Below are 20,736 nucleotides of genomic sequence, written 5' to 3'. Positions count from 1 at the left end.
GATACTATCCATGCACACGTGTTGCATACGCATATTAGATACGCTTGGCCAACGAGTTGCCGTTAATGGAAGGACTTACTGCCCCTGTTTATCCTATCATCTACTAGCAAGATGTCAGCACAAACACTGTGAACTGACCCGTACTATTCCCAGTGGTTGCATGACGCCATATGGTGCAATCAGGTCCAACTGGGTCGGGAGCGGTGTTGTGATGTTCTGATTGGTAGACCCCTGGACAACATTGCATACCGCACATAGGCTACTGGCCACTGACATATCGCGTACACAGAGAACAGTGCCCTGTACTGTCTTCTTGGTGTGCAGTAGCAGCGGGCTTCAGAACTTACGGCGCCTACACTAGTTGCCGCCTCGGCAAGATCATTAGACGGTCTCCGCGGGGTGATGGTGTGGAATTCCCCTGGCAACTAGCCGACGGGATACACACGGCCGCTAATGTTCCTTGTAGGTGCTCCTCGCTTCGATTACGGCGTGTGCATATGACGTAGCATCAGAAGGATCGTAGGTGGCTGTTCTTTGCAGGACATGGTGCGGAAATCCACTAGGAGTCTATATAATACAAATCCGGTATCTCAATCGCCCCTGCAGGCACCGTCAGCCTCCTAATATGGCGGAAGCCACGCCAAAAGGTGCTTTCCTGCAGGTTCCCATGTAAGCCGCATAGGAGGGGAGATAGGTCCAGATCTCGCGAGAAACAGGCACGGGGTATGGTTATCCAACTGAGCACGCTGCGCAAGCGAATTTCGGGCAAGGATAACACGATTCAGTTTGCGAGATTCGCCCCCGGGCCGCTTGGTCTAGATCTTGCTCCTGAAGCTTGTATCACATCTCGCATTCTGCACCGCAAATAAGCCGAAACAGCGCTTATTGCGGGGTTTGCAGTTTTTCGAAGTTGTCTTTAGACCGAAATAGACGGAGCCACGTAGTCGAATCTCGAGACCCTTACAGAATTAGCGGGGTATATCGTATCCTTCACGCAGTTGTAACTTGGTGTACATGTACACAACGCACGGCTCCATCCTGCCGGGCACTTTATGTGATTTGACCAGGGGTTTTCTTCTTCAAACGCCGCCGGAATGCCATCAAAGTCCGAGGTTCGGTCTAGCTCTCCACCTCAAGACTTGCAGATATCAAACTTGACCCAATGTGACAGACTTAGACCCCCTTGTAGTTGAAGATACGGCCTAGAACCTATGAGTGAGTAAAGCAGCCGAGGATAAGGAAATTGAGACCCACCACAAGCTCAAACACTGCGCAGTCCTCGTGGACCTTCCCTATCGCGAGCTTCGGCTTTCCGCGAAGGATTCATAGTAACGTTGTCATGCGGGTGTAAGCAATACTCTGGCGCTTCGTGATTCATGTTGGTAGTTTGCCTCACGGAGGCAAAGCCGGACCTATCAAGTTGCAATTGGAAACAGGAAACAAATAGCACATCATTTGACTATGGGCCAAAAAGACACCTTCTCGATGCCATATTTGCCCTCTAATTCTATTCACTTCCTCATGTTCCACCTCGCCTTGTAGCTCCAGTTTGTCCTGATACAATCCTCTCATTGAATCAGTTTCCAATCATTACAGACAACAGTCTGCAGCAAACACAATGGACACCGCAAGCTTCCCCACGGACTGTTACCTCGATGCTGTGGTGCGGTTTCTCAGCATCATCAACTACAATGACACCAACTACACACACGAGGAGAGGGTCCGTAACCTACACTATGCCTACACCAAGGCGGCGAAGCACTTTGCCCAGCCGACGCAGCAGCGCCTGATCAAAGCCAGCCCCAGACGCCTGCAGGCATCTCTCCAGACAATTGTGGCCATGGTGGTCTATGCCTGGGTGCGCGTCGATCCCGAGGTTATGGCAGACCTGAGCATCCACTACACTTACATGCTGGTCCTTGACGACAGTCAGGATGACCCCGACGCGACCATGCAGACATTCTACCAGGATCTTCTCGCCGGGAAGCCTCAACAGCACCCCTGGTGGCAGATGGTGAACGCGCAGTTCCCGACCGTGCTTAGCCACTACGGCCCGTACTGCGGGCTAAACCTGGTCCGGAGCACCACCGACTGTAAGCAACTTTGCGTTGCCCAAAATCCTTCCCGCACGCGATGCTAACCGAGCCACAGTTTTCCAGGGTTGCTGGATTGAGCAGCACAACTTCCAGGGATTCCCGGGCTCGTACGACTTCCCCGGGTTTCTGCGCCGCATGAACGGCCTCGGCCACTGCGTCGGCGCATCCATCTTCCCCAAAGCTCAGTTTGACGAAAAGGCGCTCTTCACCGAAATCACGTCCGTCATCTCCCAGATGGAGAACTGGATGGTGTTTGTGAACGACCTGCTCTCATTCTACAAAGGTACGTCCATGATCTCCGGCTTGGCACCGGTGCAGAGCCGATCAGCGTCCGGGGAGGGGGCAGAAGCGCCAAGCTCGGACCAAAAGCTTGTTTTCCGCCCCCGATTCTTTTTCTGCGCGCTCGCCAAGGCACGATTGGCGTCGCCAAGATCGCTCGCTAACCATGTTGCAACCCCTCCAGAATTCGACGAGCCGCGCGACCAGACGTCGCTCGTCAACAACTACGCCAAGTGCGACCGCATCACGCTGGCCGAGGCGCTGGACAAGCTGACGCGCGACACGATCCGCTGCTCGGAGCAGATCGTCGAGGTCTTCGCCGACAAGGACCCGAGCATCGCCGACACCCTGAAGACGTTCTGCCAGGGCTACGTCACTTGGCATTTGAGCGATCCTCGCTACCGTCTCCGCGAGCTCGTCACTAGCGCTGCCGGCGGCGACAGTGCCACGGCCAAGGAGTTCCGTCGGTACCAGGCTGCCGGTGACCTCGTGGGGGCCGTCGACCCAAAGGAGTGGGCTTACCCTCCCGTTGCCGATCTTGTTGAGAGGCACAGCGCCGGGGAGGTTGTCCAAGTCGCGACGCCACTGGTCCCGAAGACGTCTCTCAATGCGAGCACTGTGGGTGCTGTCTCAAAGTGGGCAAAGAAGTTCTGGCCGCAGGAGTATATCTAGTTAGTCATATGTGGATCGTGGATCCCTGGGTTGGGGTTTTTATGGGTTCTTGTATTTAGGACAGATGGAGTCTTGATAATTCAGCTTTCGCATTTACATACTTCCGCTGCACGATGAAGGTTTAAGTGAATGTACTTCCATTTTGGCTACCCGTCATGTAGTGTTGCCTTCTTCACAGTAAACCATGGGAACTTCATTGGTCGTCTTGTACAAAAAGCAGCTCACGTTGTCCACATACTGATTCTGGAGCCTTCCTGCTTTGAAATATGATAGAAAGTCTAACCTCCGATCATTTATTGTCATAGAGAATGAAATGCATACTTGATAATGTTTAGGTGGTCAGGCACCTAGAAGATAGAATATGTTTACACAAAATGCACCAAATCGCAAGTAATTCGAAAGTCACCACAAATTACTTTGCTAGCAGGGTAAAACAGGCAAATGAAAACAATGAAAGAAATCGATCAGACAAATCATTCAAATAACAATCTAAACACCCAAATATACCCTATGATTCCTGCACTCTCATAAAGATCTTCCACTGATTTTCCTGGCCTTCAATAAATGCCCCGTGCATCATTTGACCCAAGATTAGACATCCATGCCTCCACGGAACCGGGACCATCTCAGGATCTCAGCTTGCGCGTCACCATCACCTCGACCTCGCCCTGTCCTTCACCCTTGCCCTTCTCGAACTTGGGCTGGCCGATAATCAAGACATTGTGGACCTGGACGTCGGCGACCGACGTGTCCACCAGATCCATATCGAAGTTGCGAAGAACGCGGGTGAATGTCATGTACAGCTCCGCGTGGGCCAAGCTGGAATTCGGCTGTTATCAGAATCTCGCTACAGAAGAACAAACTGGCATCTTTTTACTCACCCGATACCGAGACACTGTCGGGAACCCTTGGTGAAACTCGTGAGGTACCTCTCGAGAGGAAATCCTGTCTTGGCCGCCTCCACCCAGCGGTCTGGGTTGAAGGTGAAGGGATCCGCGAAGCACTTGGGGTTAGTGTGCACGAAATACGTCGACTGACTTACAGGCGTCTGGTTTCGTTAGCAAATACGCTCGAAAGCTCTGGAAGATGGTAGGATCACTTACTCCAGGGGGAATGGCATGGTCCTTGTACTGAAGCGTCTCGTTGGTGAAGACGCGGGGAAGACGGGTGATGGGTCCATAAGAAAGGCGGATGGCCTCTTTAACAATGCCAGTCTGGGAAATTTGTTAACTAATTGGAAATCCTCGGCTACGTACGCCGTCAGTAAACAGGGACGAAGATTTACCATGAAAGGCAGCGTCTCGAGATCCTTCATTGTGAGCTCTTCGTCGGGGATGTGGTCAACCTTGGAAAGCTCGGCGAGGGCCTTGGTGACGAGGGACTTGTTATCGAGCAAGTAGAACATGCCGACGGCGAGCGATCTCGACGAGGTCTCCGTTCCAGCGAAAATGATGACCTGGCCTTCGTCTACAAGACGCTTCATGGTGCGCTCCTGGGCAGGAACGTGCGGGTCTCCGAGGGCCTCGATCATGATCGACTTGGACGCGGAGCTATCTTCCTTGTTGGCGAGCTTCTTCTTGATGTTGATCTTGATGTCTTCCTGCAGAAGGAGAAGCTCGGCGACAGGTGGCAGGATGAGGCGGATGATGGGGATGGGCAGCTTCTTGAGGTATTTGATGGCCCACGGCACGAAGCGAGTCCAGTGGAAGATTTCAGAAACACCCTTGAAGGCCTCACGGATGGGTGAAACCAGGCTTGGGATGCTGAGGTAGTCGTAGTGGTAGCCGAAGAAGCGCTGGGTGATGATGTCGGCCGTCATGGCGGAGAACGCGAGGTCCAACGAGATTTTGGTGCCCTCCTTGCGGGCTCCGTCGAGGCGGTTCAGCATGGCCGTGATGCGCTCGTGAATCTGGGGCTCCATGGACACGATGGACCGCTTGGCGAAGTAAGGGTTCATGTAGCCGCGGCGGGAGCGGTGCTGCGCATGGTTCACAGTGGCTGCTACAGATGCAGGGACCCCAAAGCCGGCTACGGTGGACGAGTCCTTGTTGACGCGGTGAGTGCCGCCCACGTAGACGTTTTGGTAGTATTCCGGGTCGTCAATGTGAACTTCGTTGGGGTTGATGCGAACAATGGGGCCTAGATAATCAGCAATCCGTGCAAGTGACTGCACGTTGTCGTCTGACGGAAAGGGAAAGGAAGTAGATGGAGCGTACCGTATTTTTCATGCATCTTCTGGATCTCCCAGAGGTAGTTGCCGCCCTTGACAGCATCGTACCAAAAGTCGCAGAGCGGCGTCATGGCCGCCAGCCATGGACCGGGGATCTTACGAAGAGGATGAAAGTAAAGGTTGTAGATGCATCGTAGGACAATGTAGCCTGCCCAGATGAAGAACAAGCGACGGGCCAGCTCGCCACGATTCGTCTCACCTAGATTGCCTAGTGACGACAGAAACTCTGTCTTTGGGAAGATGCTTACCAGCGAGGAGAGAGTGCCGTTGGGCTCCTCGATGACAACCGCATCGGGGGGCAGAGTATTGATCAAAACCTCTATGTTGGACATTTTGGAAGAAACGGAGTGCGTCAAAAATATTTCTACGTGAAAATAAAATAGAAAGAACCTGGAGATAGAAAATAATTCATGAGGGCCAACGACTAGTTTTATTGCCAGGCACTTACACATGAACCTCATCTCGGCGTCAAGGTAAAGCCCACAATCCTACCAGTATGCTCGCTCGCCTGCCATATTCGATAGACCATGCTTCGCGTCGTTCGCTGTCCCTCTCGGCTTGCTGTCTGCCATCACACGATCCCCCGGTCCAGCTATCGTTCGACACCCAACCGCCATCATCTAGCGCAGGACCTCGTTTCCGAGCACATTGCTACACTGAAGCTTACCCCTCTCTCCCATCTGCAGAATCATGTCCCGGGGGGAAGCCTTGCTTTCCCCCTTCCTCCCTCCCCCCCTGCTCTTCCCCATTGGCTAGCCGAGTATAGTCTTGACAGCGTGGCTGGCTGCCTGCGATAATGCATCTGAAGGTTTTCACGCGGAATTCCGTTTTGCCGAAAGACAGCCAGGTCAGACAAGGAATGATTGGAGGAATCACACGTTACGTTACAAGATTCGTGATAGATCCGATTGCAGCCGCCCGATGACGGTCTCCGCCTCCTCATTTGCGTCCAAATGGCTTAGAGGCCGCGTTTACAGATGCCGAATGCACTCGACATCTTGTCGTTCCTCCTCCCAAATGCGTGTAAGCCGCGGAAGTCAGCTTTTGGGCCGAAACCATAGACCCTGCATACAATCTTCCGCACATGTACACGTGTAGAGAAGCATGCAGTCTCAACCTTGCATCGCGAGGCTTCAGCCGTTGCACCCCTGTCTCTCTCCAGGCTCGGGCTGTTTCCGAAGCACATCATTGAAGCGAACGAGATCTAGGCCTCAGAGTAGGCTTTCTTGCTTACCTGCATCTGAAGTATCTGCTTTGTAGTGATACTTCTGAGAGCAGGATCTTGCATGGGTTCATGTAATCGGAAAGTGAAATGCCTGCCCGCGTCCGAGGTCCCTGCATGCCATGTCGCGGCTAATAGTATCCCACCCTGCCGCGTAGAAATAGCGGTCCCTGCATACAAACGTCCCTTCATGCATTGTAACCGCGGTCACAACACCGACATACGTTACATATGGCTAGAACATCGCGGAGGCCCTGGTTGAGGGGCAGATAGCAGTACGCCTCCTCGTTTTGTAAGCTTACAGGGTGCTACAAACATCCTGTAGGCCAAGCACTTGAATCTAGGCCTTCGACCATATGCATCTCTGAGCCGTCTCTAGCCCCGTACAGGGCAACAAAACTGTAATTGGCGGGATATGTGAGGGCGTGTCAATCTTCGCGGAGACACCCCTCCCCCTTGCTCCCCTCCCCTGCCCGGGCAGATAGTACGTACGGGACGACCCGCAACGGATACTCCCCCGGCGTTCTGGACTCTACACGTATTTCATGTCAGCTCATATCTTTTATATTCCGACCCCAGCAGTGTTTATTTTAATCAATAATCCATGGGCGTGAACACAGTGCTTGCGACGGGCCAAGCAGACAACCAACGTGATAAGCACCAACCGCAGATCAGGAGCCTTCCCCGAACCAATCAGACATGTTGTTCAGGGATTCGACTTGGTCTAGACTCCAGAACCCCTACATGCCGCAAAAGACCCATAGGTTTGCATCATTTGTATACGAAATGACCTTCCGCTTTCGCGTTTCCGTCCCCTGTGTGGCCATGAATCATTTTGGATGCATCGTAAGCGAAAACGCTGCGCCGTTACAGCTTTTACGGTCATGCGGCTCGTGGAACTGATATCTGGGCCGCCTTGTGGCTGTTCAATTGTCCAAAAAAACAACCCCCGATTCCAACAGGCGCCGCGCAACTTCTTCTCCCCTCTGTTCCCTTGCCACTTGCAAACGGTTGTGGTAGGATTTCTTGTTCGTCAACAACTGGGACACTACTCATCTTGCTCGGCGAAAGGTCCTCGATTTTGTTCAGAGGACAATTCCGTCGGTGGCGAGAACGGTAGCACGCACTTGCGCGCGCCCGCATCCTAGATGGCAGACCTTGGAGAGAAGTCGGCTCCCCCTGCCACGCTCGCCGAGACAGACACCGCCGTCAACTCCAGACACAGCGCATCGGGGCAGGCCGACAATGCGATAAGCAGCAGCGATCAAATTGATGCTGGCAAGGCCAAAGACAGCAAGGAGAAGAAGCCCGGGTCGCTCCACTTCTTCTTCCGTGTGCACTGGTCTTACTCGACGCCGCTGGATCACGCCCTCCGGCTCATCGGCCTGGTTGCTGCCATCGCCTCCGGTATTCTCCCACCGCTGATGACGGTGGTGTTTGGCTCCTCGGTAAACCAGTTCAATAATTACGAAAATGGCAGCATTTCGGGGCAGGACCTCTACCGCAACATGTCAAAGAACGCCCTCTGGCTGCTCTATCTCTTCATCGGCCGCTTTTTCCTCGTCTACGTGCATTCCACGTGCTTCGGTCTGGTGGGCATTCGCGTGACGAGGGCATTCCGCGTCGACTTCATCCGGTCGATGATCCGCCAGGATGTCTCCTTCATCGACTCCTGCGCGCCTGGCACCGTCGCGTCCACCATCTCCAACAGCGCCGACATGGTGGAAAACGGCAGCACCGAGAAGGTCGGCAGTCTCATCCAGAACATGTCTATGTTCGTCGCCGCTTTCGTGGTAGCCTTTACGCGGCAGTGGAAGCTCACCCTTGTCACGGCTACCTCGCTGCCCGTTCTCTTCATCGGGTTCAAAATCACCTTCGGCCTCGGTAAGTGCGCTTTGCTCTCCCACACAGAATTTCCAGTGCTAATGAGAATATGCCGCCAGACGCCAAGATCGAGGCAAAGATCCTAGAGATATACAACCGCGCCGGTGGCCTGGTCGAGGAGGCTCTGGGTTCGACCCGCATTGTGACGGCTTACAATGCCAGTGCTAAGCTGAGCCGCAAGTACGACGACTACTTGGCCGCGGCGCAGAAGCTCGGCTTCCGCAAGGGCCCCGTCATCGGGGTTCAGTGGAGTGTCGAGTTCTTCACCATCTACTGCGCCTACTCGCTTGCCTGGTTCTACGGCGTAAAGCTGCTCAACAACGGCGAGATCGGCGGCGGTGGGCAAATCATCTCGGTGCTGCTCGCGGTCCTCTTGGGCACAAACGCTGCTTCCAACGTGGCCCCGGGGTTCGGCGACTTCGCCAAGGCTTCGGCTGCCGCCAAGGGCATGTTCGAGATGGTAGACCGCAAGTCCGAGATCGATCCCCTGGCGGACACAGGCGAGCGGCCCAGCAAATGCGAAGGCCTGGTCGAGCTACGCAACATCAGCTTTGCTTATCCGTCGCGGCCCTCTGTCCAAGTCTTGCGCGACGTCAGCCTCACCTTCGAGGCCGGTAAGGTCACGGCGCTGGTGGGTGCGTCTGGGTCCGGAAAGAGTACCATTGTTGGCCTGGCCGAACGGTGGTTCAACCCGACCAGCGGATCCATCCACGTGGACGGTCATGACATTGCCGACTTGGACCTCCGATGGCTGCGTGGGAGGATCGGCCTCGTTCAACAAGAGCCAGTGCTATTCAGCGACACAATCTACAACAACGTTGTACACGGGCTCTATGGGACACCCATGAACGACCTCCCCGAGCCTGAGAAGCGGGAACTCGTCCGACAGGCATGTATTCAGGCGTTCGCGGATGACTTCATCCAGGAGCTGCCGCAAAAGTACGACACCAGAGTCGGAGAACGTGGCGCTCTGTTGAGTGGAGGCCAAAAGCAGCGTGTTGCCATTGCTCGAAGTGTCATCTCCAACCCGCAAATACTCTTGCTGGATGAAGCCACCTCGGCCCTGGATCCCACGGCAGAGAGGAAAGTGCAGGCCTCCCTCGACAATGTCTCTAAGCAACGTACCACAATCATGATTGCGCACAAACTTTCAACGGTCCAGAAAGCCGACAAGATCGTTGTGATTAGTCGGGGCGAGGTCGTAGAGCAGGGCACTCACCAGCAGCTGCTTGATCTGGGGGGAGCGTACCACCAGCTCGTCAATGCCCAGACACTCAATACGAGCGAGGCAGCAGCTGCACCAGCGGGTATTGAGACATATGCGTCCTCAGAGGTTCCAAGTAGAGATGATAGCTCAGTCGAAGGCGTAGAGGACAAACCGGTAGCCTTGTCCAAGTCCGCAACCAAACAATCTCATCTGGTCGCAGACCCGACAGAGGATGAAGACGAGGCCAAGGACGAAGACGCGGACGTTTCCCGCAAGCTTTCCATCGTAAAGTGCCTCAAAATCATCATCTGGAAGGAGCACTGGCACATCTGGCCAATCTGGCTCTTTGGAATCCTCTCCTCGGCAGCTGGCGGCGGTCTCTTCCCCGCGCAAGCCGTCCTGTTCGGATCCAGTCTTCCGACGCTGCAGCTCCCTCCCGGCAACCACCTGGTAGAGCGCGGCAACTTCTGGGCACTGATGTACTTCGTCTTCAGTCTGGGTGTTTTCGTGTGCTACCTCGGCGTCGGGTTCTTCTGGACTGTGGCATCGTTCCACACAACGCGCTTCTACCGCCGTGGATACTTCGACGCCATGCTGCGGCAGGACGTCGCATTCTTTGACACCACGGGCCACGGCGCGTCCGAGATGACCAGCAGGCTCTCGCTGCATCCCCAGAGGCTTCAGAACTTGCTTTCCACCAACCTTGCTCTGATCATCGTCATCTTCGTCGACATCATCTCGTGTTTCGTTCTGGCAGTCGCCATGGGATGGCGCCTTGGCCTGGTCGTCATCGCGGGCGGCATGCCGACGCTTTTCGGTGCCGGCTTCTTCCGTCTGCGCCTCGAGATGGCTAACGAGGATCGCCTGACCCAGATGTATCTGGAGAGCGCCCGCTTCGCATCCGAGGCCGTCGGCGCCATCCGCACCGTCTCCAGCTTAACGTTGGAAGACAAGATTCTGAACGGCTTCCAATCGCGCCTTGATGAGTGTGCCAGCCGGGAGCTGCGGAGCAAGATGATCACCATGATTGTCCATGCATTTGCCGAGAGTATCAACATGGCCGTGACAGGCTTGGCCTTCTGGTATGGCGGCAAGCTGTTGTCTGAGGGTCACTACGATATGCGGACATTCTTCATTGTCTTCATGGCGGTGCTAATGGGGTCGCAATCGGGCGGCGTCCTGTTTGGCTTTTCATCAAGTAAGTTGCTTCAAAAAACTCACTTATCCCCAGTAGCGTTCGCAAGACCAAAAAAATATTGACCCCTCGGAACAGACGTTTCAAAAGCACACTCGGCGGCAAACCACATCATTGACTTGCGCACATCGCAGCCTCCCATAAACACCTCCTCCGGCGTCAAGGAACTGCCGGCGAGCGTGACGAGTTCGGTGGCCATTGAGTTCCGCGACGTAACCTTCGCATATCCCAGCCGGCCCAGCCGTTCTGTACTACACGGTCTTAACCTCAAGATTCAAAAGGGCCAGTCCGTCGGCATCGTAGGCGCCTCGGGTTGCGGCAAGAGCACCATGGTTGCCCTCCTAGAGCGATTTTACGACATCAGCTCCGGACAGCTCCTCGTTGAGGGCACGCCCCTCCGAGACCTGGACGTGCAATTCCACCGTTCCCGCATCGGCCTTGTGTCGCAAGAAACGGCGCTGTTCCAGGGCAGCATCCGCGATAACATTCTCCTCGGTCTTCCGGATGACGAAGCGGCGGCGCCCGATGCAGACGAGCGCGTGGAGCGGGCCTGCCGGTCGGCCAACATGCACGACTTTATCAGCAGCTTGCCCGACGGGTACGCGACCGACGTCGGAAACCGCGGCGTCGCTCTCTCTGGAGGTCAGCGCCAGCGCCTCGCAATCGCGCGGGCACTCATCCGCGAGCCGGAGGTGCTGCTGTTTGACGAAGCCACCAGCGCACTAGACACGGCCAACGAGGCGCTGGTGCAGGCCGCCATCGAGGCGGTCGCGCGGGAGAAGCCCGGCCGAACCACTATTGCCGTTGCTCATCGTCTGTCAACTATACAGCGCTGCGACCGCATCTTTGTGCTGCACCGAGGTCAGGTGGCCGAGGAGGGCACCCATGAGGAACTGTTCCAGAGGCGGGGGCGGTATTATGACATGGTCTTGGCTCAGTCGCTGGACAGAGAGGTTGTTGCAGGTGTCTGAGCGCGGCTGCTGCCATCACAACATAGCGAGCGAACTTACTCCATATTCAAACTGGGTTAGCGTATTTGCCGTTCCAACTCAGTCACATTGAATGTCTCGTATGCATGTAATGGATTATGAAGGTATCGGTCATACAGGGAATATACCCTGAACAATGGGAGTGGGCATAATGAGGACGATCATGTGTCAGTGCCGGGCCACACCACCGCCTGTCACCCACCTCGTTCTCGTTTCCGTAAATGACTGGATCCTCAAATCCCCTAAAACAAGGGTTAACAGGGCTAAAGAGGAAGGTGTCAGTTAGTAGAGCAGACGAGAAAAGTCAAAGAAGAATTTCCGCCAGGCCGATTTTCACTGACGGAGAAATTATTGTAGCAGCAGGAGCCTAGTGTAGAGGGAGCCCCTTACAGATAAGCTATTATCCAATTTAGTACTACTTTACGTGACTTGCTGCAATTCTTCTTTCCTACGGAGTTATGGGAGACTGCAATGTCTGTCCAAATAAAGGCTTTGCCACCTGCAACCTTGCGACGAGGTGGGTCTTTGTCCCCTCTGTCCTGTTGGGTTGCAACAATTTCGCGTTGACGGACAGGCTGGGTGTACGGATCTTGGAGCCAATTATCCTATGCATTTCTCCATACCTGCGGATTCTTATCAAAGCTTTCTAAGCATGATCTTCTTCGTATGATCAGGGTTCATCTACCATGAGTGTTAGCATATCCTTAAGCCCTGTCTGAAAGGCAATGTTTTGGATCCTATGGGACTTTGCTGACCTGTGAGCCATTTCGGATATTCTTATGCCTCTCTGTCACGCCTTCGGGGTTCTTTACTTCATAATGAAGCAAGATGTTGGCCATGATCATCTTGATCTCATTGGCAGCGAAAAACCTGCCAGGACACGCATGCCGCCCATACCCAAAGGTCAGACTCGACTCGCTGACGCTGATAAATTGGCTGTTCGCAACGACTTCGGCTGCCTTTGTGCCCGATTTCTGATTTCCTTTAGACTGTCGAAGGTTGTAATAGCGAAGGTGATCAAAGACACCGGCGTTTTCAAAAATTGAACTGTCGGCAGCGATGCTTCCTGCGGGGACCTCGACAATGACACCAGCAGGGATGACTTGGCCGTTTGACAGTACAAAAGGTTTGAGAACTTTGCGTTGGAAGGAAGCTGATTCAATATTAGTAAACCGCTGCATGTTTCGTTTAATCACAGAAACCCACCGGCATTTAAAGGATAGCATCGCATGGTCTCCTTGAGAAAACTGTCCAACTTCTTCATGTTTTGCAAAGCGGAGCTACCAAATTCGCCTTCAGATGCTGCCACAGCTTGTCTAACATCATCTTGAAGCTCAGGGACCAAGTGCGGCATGGCAGCAAGAGTGTAAAGTCTGCCCTTAGGTTAGCAAATCTTAATATACCTGGTAGGCAAAAGAGCGTTTGACTGACGCATTAACCGTTGTAAGGGTGGTGGTGTGAATAGCCGCCATGCTGACATTGAGCTGCAATTTGGCAATATCTTTGTCATCAGCATCGCCTTGGGAATTGATGATCCACTGCAACATGTCTTCAGGCGCCTCAGCATCTGAGTCTCTAGACGCCTCTTTACGTTTTTTGGCAAGGGGCCGTAGAAACTCATCGGCCTCTTCAACCCTTTGGGCCACCTTCTTGACGTAAGGAAGACGAGGAGCCAAGACAGGTCGGAGCCAAAGCGGCACGAGCCCTACCATGTAAACAGCGACCATGACGTCAACGGTGTAGTTGATGGCGGCATCGAGGTATTTCTCATTGCGGCAGAGTTCAGGGCCGACAAAAATCCTCCCGGAAACCATGGCGACGATGCGTAGTAGCTTGGCTGTGATGTCGACCTCTTCCCAATCCCCAGATTGAGGCAACTCCAAGGTCATTGCTTCGACAACTTCATTAGAGATAACCGGATTCAGTCTAACTGTGAAGTACAATGAGCCAGGTTCGGGCAGATAACAGGTGAAGGAAGTTACCCAGTGCAGGTGTAAGCATGGTTTTGACAATATGTGGTAGGGCGGGGGCGTTGGAGTCCACGTGTGTATAATCTGTTTGCAGGGACTAGATTGTTGTCAGTTCAACGGCTGATAAGAAAATGTCGAAAAGAACACACTTCGTTTGCGGCTCCTGTAAAACTGAGGACGTCATCAGGCAGCTTCTTGAGCTCTGCCATATACTTTGAGGCTACCACAATACTTTCGGATCCTGGTAGAAATCAGCTTTCTGATTATATTTTGAGAGGATGCGCAACCGTGTACTGCAAGCGGTGGTGAGACGAAAGATGCCATCCTTGAACTAGATGTACGAGAGATTCGGGTTATTTCGAGTTTCTAAATCAGATGTATTTCGGAACGAATACATACCTTTCTATAACCCTCCTCATACAGTTCCCAGGCGCCACCTGAGGCATACTGCTTTCTCCTAGCCCCCTTGCTTCCCTTGCCGACTGTAGGAACACCTGTCAAAAGATCGGTCTTGAAGAAAGCCTGTGCAAACAATGCCGTGACTATGAGGATAACGCTCGCCGAAAGAACAGGCAGCCTTGGGGACAGTTCCTCCAAGAATCTTTCGTAGAGTGTGGTGCTCATTTTGAAGTCGACAAGATGTAAAGATAAATTGTAAAGTTGAAATCAATAGGTAGTGGCAAACTTCCCATCTTTCGGGCCAATCGATCTTATTTACGTATTTATATAAATGTCAAAGGTTACTTAACCGCCAGGACGATTTAGTAATCAACAATGAAGTCCAAATCTCAACTCGAGCAGTACCTGGCCGCTTAACAGATCTCCAGCCAAGGAGTCAAGCGATACCCTTTCGCCTTGTGCTTGTAGCCAATGAGGAACGAGGTGCTGCTAAGTACTATAGCCTAGTCAATAGTGTCGCTCAATCTATTATGATAATACTGGGGCATGCGGGGCGTGATGCCCGGGATTCCGTGAGCGAAGTCCCTTCGGATCTTCGTCGTGTCCGCGAACATTTGGGTTCATGTAGCTAGAATCGCGAACACGCAGTATGGGTTAGTGTCTCGTAAAGATCTGGTATCTTTTGCAGTGCTAAGCGGTCTTTGACTGGGAATAGAATGCATTGTTACGAGTCACAAAAGGGCTGTCTCAACCTGTCTGACTCGTGGCTCTTTGTGTGAGTGGTGGTCAGTGGCACCTTGACGCTTAGGATATGATTTTGAGTTGTGGCCTGGTCGCTACTCGCTCGCAGAAGCGAAGCGATGAACGATCGCTTAGAGATTGGTCCGCCAGTCGTAACGTCAGAACACGAAGGAGTTCGAGCGCGTTTTCCCGTTATCCATGTTGTTCCAGTTTCATGTGAAGCACGGCTCATTGTCGTAAGGCAAACCTGGGGGTACCATGCTCACCCCGCTTTAACATTAGACAATTCCCGCCTTAGTACGGATAATTCGAGCTGAAATGCGTGCGAGTGGTTGGTTTATTGCTCGCTTTCGCTTATTCGCTTATTCGCTTTGCTCGCTTTGCTCCCTTCAGTCGCTACGCTTTAAACTTTAGTGATCCACCTGACATTCCTCTTCAAGCCGACGCCATCCCTCTTTTCTACCGTTGCATACGATAACCAGAATCTGTCACGCTTTATGGCTTGCTGATCCTACAGCACGATCAATCCAGAAATATCCGGAAATAACAAACCTATCATTTGGACCATAATCCTTTATGACGGAGAAATATGGTCACCCGACGTTCCCACCTCAAGTCCCGCAATGGATGCAAGGAGTGTCGGCGCAGAAAGGTCAAGGTACGATAGGAATCGCGAAACCCCCATGTTTGCATTCTTCGCATCGCTTCTTTTCGTATTTCGTTCAGCGTGTTGGGAGCGTTTTCTTCTCACATGGTGCTGTAGTGCGACGAATCGCGCCCATCTTGCCTCGACTGTAAACGCCGTGGGGTCCTCTGTGTTTACTCTTCATCTGCTGCTATACGCGAACCCCGTCCAGTCCGGCCATCCCGTTCGACTACATCGCCAGATCTTAGAAGCCGCTCTGACAGCGGATCATATTCGTTGCCTGCTATCCCTAGCATTGACCCTCTTGCCAGCCACCTATCGCCTCTTTCCCCTCTCACATTAAAGACCTGGGCTTCTGACATGGAACTAATGCACCACTACTCCACTATCACAGCCAACACTATCGCCCTTCGCGCCGATGCTCAGTACGTCTGGCGTACCGTTGTGCCCGAGATGGGCTACAGCCACCCCTTCGTCACGCATGGTCTTCTAGCCGTCGCAGCCGTACACAAGGCCTATCTCGTACCCTCCCAGCGCGAGAAGTATCTCAATGTTGCCGCGTACCACCAGACATGCGGACTCGAAGGCTTCCGTACTGCTCTGTTTTACATTGGAGACGAAAATTGGAAACCCGCCTTTTGCTTTTCTACGACGGTCGTTCTTTATGTCTGCTCCCTGGCGGCGCAAACCCAGAAGACACCAACCCTCGGGACGGTCTCGGAAATACTCAAATTGTTTGTATTGGTGCGCGGATTCCGTAACGTTCTACTCCCATGCCAAGCACAGCTTCCCGGAACTCAGCTTGCACCCATTGCGAATGGTATTTGGATCGTTGACGATCACGACAGTGTTTCTGGGTATGTTTTCATAAGTGTGACCTTAGAGCCGTCTATGCTAATGGTTCTTTGTTAAAAAGAGAGGACCCGCCACTGGACAACTGTGCACTCCCCCAAAATATTTTCCGTGCCCTCCGTCGCCTATCCTCCTTCTTCCACGCGAATCTACCGGAGACCAAACGAGCCGACTACGAGCATGCCGTGGCCGAACTGAGGAAAGCGGGAATACTTATTGCGAGTGCCGGCGCCCATCCTGAGATCGGTATGCTATTATTCTTTCCCTATGATGTTCGCGAAAGCATCATCGCAGACATCCAGGCCGTCGATCCCTACGCGATGGTCCTTTTATCTTACTTTGCGGTATTGATGAGTGCTATGGAATCGTCGTTTTGGTTCATGCGTGGATGGTCCAGACAGATGTTTGTGACTATAGATTGGCATCTGAAGGACAACCCAAGATTATGGAGTATGGTGGAATGGCCAAAAGAATGGGCAACTAAATTATACTAGTTTCAAGCGGTATGTTATTGCAAGAAATAAGTCATTGAATCTGAACTCTTTAATTGGGCAGTTGTCCCAGACGGTCAACCACTTGAATCAGTTGTCACTGAAGGATATCCGCGGGTTGAATTGGTTTTCTTTGCTTCTGCCCTATGTACGGATTTGTAGTTCGCCTGGCTGCTGCAGTGTTTCGCTATCGTACCAGCAGGAGCCCAGTACATAATACAGGCAGCTCAAGACCGGGAAATACCCCGAATGATGGGATTGCTTTGTTATGTTACACGATGCTATTGTGGCTGTTCCCACTGGCAAGTGGGTAGCGGCGGAAAGGTCGTGTTGTCGTTCTGCCAGCCTCGCACGCGGGAGAACCTTGACCACCAGTGGCGCAGCATCCAGCCCTCGAATTCGGTGACCTGAGGAACGTGCGCCCCCCCATCACCAGGCATCATGACAAAGTCGTCGGGTGCATTCGGAGGTGTCCACAAAATGTCGCACAGGGAGTGGTTCTTCGTACCATCGGTGACGTAGTCTGGGAAACCGAATGTGTGACCCTGTAGACAGTTAACTTGTCAGCTGGTTGACCTCTGTACGCTTTCAAGACCATGTTTTTCTAGTCATAAAATTCAATAAATTTCAGATAACTTACCATTTCATGGATCAGAATAGACCAATCTCCCAGTTTACTACCAATCGTTTTCCACCCGTAGAGGCTAATATCAACGCCAAGTCCGGAAGCAGCGCCCATGTTGAAGTCCCCCCACGCACTGTTGATCAAAAAGTACTGGTGGAAACGCTGATCGTAACCTTCAGTGCAATTGCTGTAGTCACCATCCGGATGTTCATGGCGATAACATCCTGGGTTACAGGTCGGCCAGCCTTCATCGTCTCTGAAATCAGTGTAGACTTCAAAGCCGTCTGTTGAGCCCTGAATCAAGTGTCGGTCTCGGACTGCCCAGCCTATAACATTGAACTTGAACTCGTTGAACGGGTAGTTATCCCAGCCGGCCAGCCACTTGAACCAGTTTGTATATTGCTTTTTGTACATGGTCTCGATTTGCTGGCGCGTTGTCTCGGTGACTGTCTCGTTGGAGTTCCACCTCATGCACACGTTGATGGTTCTATAGTGTTGTTTCGAAGCGTTAGCTAGGTGGCCATAGAAGATTCCGCCAGGTAACTGACCCGTTTCCGTCCATCATCTGATCCAAGGCCCAGTTTTGATAACCTGTAAGGGTCGCTTCAGGAGTCCAGACCTCCGAACGCATAAGAGTATAATCCCACGTCCGTGGAATCGACTCTCGCCATTTCCCAGGTATGGTGTTGTTTGGGGTCGGGAGAAATGATCCATATGCGGGAGGCGCTAGAGCCGCAGCAATGGCGAGGTATGTGACGGGCCTGAATAACATCGACATGGTGAGAGTTTCGTATAATGGCCAAGGAAGTGGCAAATAATCAAGGAAGCGTAGTTTGCTGCAGACACACGGAGTTTGGACAGGTTACAGAGGTCTTATATAGTTTTCTTCTTAATTTTGGTTGTCTTGCTGCTTTCATGAACATGAATGGCGGTCAGTTAGGTGGCTGTGTTTTGCCGACGGAGTCTTGACAAGCGACTTCAAGAGCCTTCGTCTTTGAGTGGCCAGCTTGGAACCAGAATTAGCATCCCCGCTTTGATGGCAGTGCTGCTACTAACAAACCCACAATGGCATTTTTACCGGAATATGAAGAACCAGGCGGTTGACTAGGAGGTACATAATCGGTGCTTCCGTATTCCCCTCCCCGTCACAGTGGAGATCTATTCGCCCCGACTCTGGTTTATGGATGGATGATAAATTTTAGGCAGGTTTGAGGCAGATTGGCAGGATGCCTGTTTGGTGTTACGTTTGGCATTAAGAATATTCAACTAACAGCCCTATGTCTTCTATGTGGCGTAGATGGCCTGTTACGGATTCTAATACGCAATACCTACCATACCATCTGGTCACTGTGCATACAGAAAAATCGTGCCGGCACTGCCAGCCTACTTCTAGCAGTTCAGGGCCACGGCAATTACCATGCGTGATGTAAGATAAGAAGAAAGGTGGCTAAAACTATAATCGGGAACCTCCCCGTCTCGGGTTCATTATCCCTTCTAAGACGTTGTAGGGCCTTGGTGTGCCGATAATGCACTAACGGAATAGAGGAGGTTTATGCGCCGCCGCCAGAAATGAGCAAAGCATAATCACCCGGAACGTACGTCCAACGTCCAACGTCAAAAACTTACCAAAATGTAAATTCTGTTAGGTGCTCTACTCGGGTATTAAACCAGCCTCGGAGACAAAAGTGACCTCCTAATAAAGTATATAACAAGCAAATAAGATTAGAGTAGCACCTACGTTATGAGCTATAGGGGCCCGGTAAATCAACGTAACAGTGTCATAACAGTGTCATAACATTAGAAATCCCACACGTTATGAGATTATCCGATACAGATTCACCAACGAATAATGCAGCTTAAATCCCTATCGGCTCCTGAGTCATATCAAAGGGCCAAGTCGGACTGATTTGCCGAAGTCCAGAATAGGATCGACGTAATACCCAAGCCTTACATCGACGCAAGCAGGGTTCAAGATATACATAATCTTAGCTACTATCCTTCTTCAGGCCGTCACCTTAATGTACCTTGTCTTCCTCCCCGGCCTGAGCCCTTAGTCCGCCCACAACCCCTACCTTGAAACCATTGTCAGCGCCTTTATCACTGCCGGCATCAGCTCTTTTCCATGCTCAAACCCTTGATGGTCGGGGGAGCATCCCTGGACAAATTTTGCGTCAGCTACGTAGCCCAGTCATCAACTGACTCTAGATAACCGCTTGCTCCACCACGGGTCTTGTTTTCACTGAGCATCTGATTTTTGGACCAAGGCGTTAATATTGCTCACTAGAAGTCATTCATATTGGAGCTACATGGTCCTGCAAAAAGGCATATCGTCTCAAACTACTAGGATAATTATCCCAAATTCTGGATGGAATAAAAAACAAGCCAAGGAATACATCGGACAAAGCCGCGCAGTAGACAATCCTTAGCTTCGTTTGAAATAATATCTGTAGTTGCCACCTCGAGGATTGCACCAAGTAGGTTGCCATAATTGTGAACAAGGATCGAAGCCTCTGTCACCAGTTCAGAGCTACATCCCCTTGACAGTGGCAGTACATATTTTAGTGTCATCTCTCGACCACCTTCCATAATCAGTAACTCGGTAGAAGAAAAGCAAAGCTGCTAGTTCGTCAAGATCCCTGTACACTAAAATACACAGTGATCACCACCAAAGGCATAACTACTTGGAAGGGACTTTGCTGTGCACCCTCAAAGTGGAAACAACGACTGGTACTATCTTGTAAGAGTGGTGTTCTTGCCGAGTCATACTGATTACTCGAGGATGACACGTTCCTAATGATGTGCATTATGGTTGCGTCACTTCGCTCATCTTTCCATTTCATTCCCTCTCGGAAGTGGGAAATTAAAATTTTCAACATCGCCAGGTTGCGGTGCCTTGATGCCAAGCGCGGAACATTTTGCCCGCTTGGGTTTCGAAATTTGACATGCTCCTTTGGTGCTGCAGCGCCCACTCAAGCAGCCTATACAGCATATCATCAACTAAAATCCGTTCTTTCGATTCTTCTAACATGGCTTGTATCAGACCCATTTCAGCTTGCTCCTCCAGGCTGAGGCCAGGCGCCCTCGACTTGTATACCTCTTCCGTGGGAATATCTTTCCAAAATCACAAAAGAAGCTTTTATCTAGTACTTTCAGCAAATATTATCAATGCCCAAGTTTTTCTAGTGCGCTATTTGAGCCAGAAAACATTTACCTCACAGAACTCTCGCGTATACGCCAA

At 52.0% G+C, this 20,736-nt stretch overlaps 6 protein-coding genes across 6 annotated transcripts; 3 read left to right on the top strand and 3 right to left on the bottom strand.

Annotated features, from left to right (window-relative positions):
* Nucleotides 1-1,618: 1,618 nt before the first annotated feature.
* EsH8_II_001222 (uncharacterized protein) lies at nucleotides 1,619-3,047 on the top strand (the record flags this gene model as incomplete). Its single annotated transcript, XM_083264520.1, has 3 exons — nucleotides 1,619-2,093; nucleotides 2,152-2,379; nucleotides 2,560-3,047. The coding sequence occupies 3 exons, from the start codon at nucleotides 1,619-1,621 to the stop codon at nucleotides 3,045-3,047; spliced, it is 1,191 nt and encodes a 396-aa protein (XP_083121842.1).
* Nucleotides 3,048-3,673: 626 nt separating this feature from the next.
* EsH8_II_001221 (cytochrome P450) lies at nucleotides 3,674-5,609 on the bottom strand (the record flags this gene model as incomplete). Its single annotated transcript, XM_083264519.1, has 5 exons — nucleotides 3,674-3,866; nucleotides 3,929-4,095; nucleotides 4,151-4,261; nucleotides 4,333-5,186; nucleotides 5,264-5,609. 5 exons carry the CDS (start codon nucleotides 5,607-5,609, stop codon nucleotides 3,674-3,676), a joined length of 1,671 nt encoding a protein of 556 aa, XP_083121841.1.
* Nucleotides 5,610-7,647: 2,038 nt separating this feature from the next.
* EsH8_II_001220 (uncharacterized protein) lies at nucleotides 7,648-11,756 on the top strand (the record flags this gene model as incomplete). The annotated part of the gene is made up of 3 exons (XM_083264518.1): nucleotides 7,648-8,383; nucleotides 8,443-10,788; nucleotides 10,864-11,756. The coding sequence occupies 3 exons, from the start codon at nucleotides 7,648-7,650 to the stop codon at nucleotides 11,754-11,756; spliced, it is 3,975 nt and encodes a 1,324-aa protein (XP_083121840.1).
* Nucleotides 11,757-12,511: 755 nt separating this feature from the next.
* On the bottom strand, nucleotides 12,512-14,368 carry EsH8_II_001219 (cytochrome P450; the record flags this gene model as incomplete). The annotated part of the gene is made up of 7 exons (XM_083264517.1): nucleotides 12,512-12,927; nucleotides 12,981-13,147; nucleotides 13,206-13,704; nucleotides 13,757-13,841; nucleotides 13,894-13,985; nucleotides 14,039-14,075; nucleotides 14,144-14,368. 7 exons carry the CDS (start codon nucleotides 14,366-14,368, stop codon nucleotides 12,512-12,514), a joined length of 1,521 nt encoding a protein of 506 aa, XP_083121839.1.
* A 1,522-nt stretch (nucleotides 14,369-15,890) lies between these two features.
* Nucleotides 15,891-16,866, top strand: EsH8_II_001218 (uncharacterized protein; the record flags this gene model as incomplete). The annotated part of the gene is made up of 3 exons (XM_083264516.1): nucleotides 15,891-16,387; nucleotides 16,447-16,628; nucleotides 16,814-16,866. 3 exons carry the CDS (start codon nucleotides 15,891-15,893, stop codon nucleotides 16,864-16,866), a joined length of 732 nt encoding a protein of 243 aa, XP_083121838.1.
* A 288-nt stretch (nucleotides 16,867-17,154) lies between these two features.
* On the bottom strand, nucleotides 17,155-18,276 carry EsH8_II_001217 (uncharacterized protein; the record flags this gene model as incomplete). The annotated part of the gene is made up of 3 exons (XM_083264515.1): nucleotides 17,155-17,418; nucleotides 17,514-17,985; nucleotides 18,047-18,276. 3 exons carry the CDS (start codon nucleotides 18,274-18,276, stop codon nucleotides 17,155-17,157), a joined length of 966 nt encoding a protein of 321 aa, XP_083121837.1.
* Nucleotides 18,277-20,736: the final 2,460 nt, after the last annotated feature.

Source organism: Colletotrichum jinshuiense, chromosome 2 (genome assembly GCF_051148585.1).
Source record: "Colletotrichum jinshuiense chromosome 2, complete sequence".
NCBI lineage: Eukaryota > Fungi > Ascomycota > Sordariomycetes > Glomerellales > Glomerellaceae > Colletotrichum > Colletotrichum jinshuiense.
This window is presented reverse-complemented; position numbering and strand designations above follow the sequence as displayed.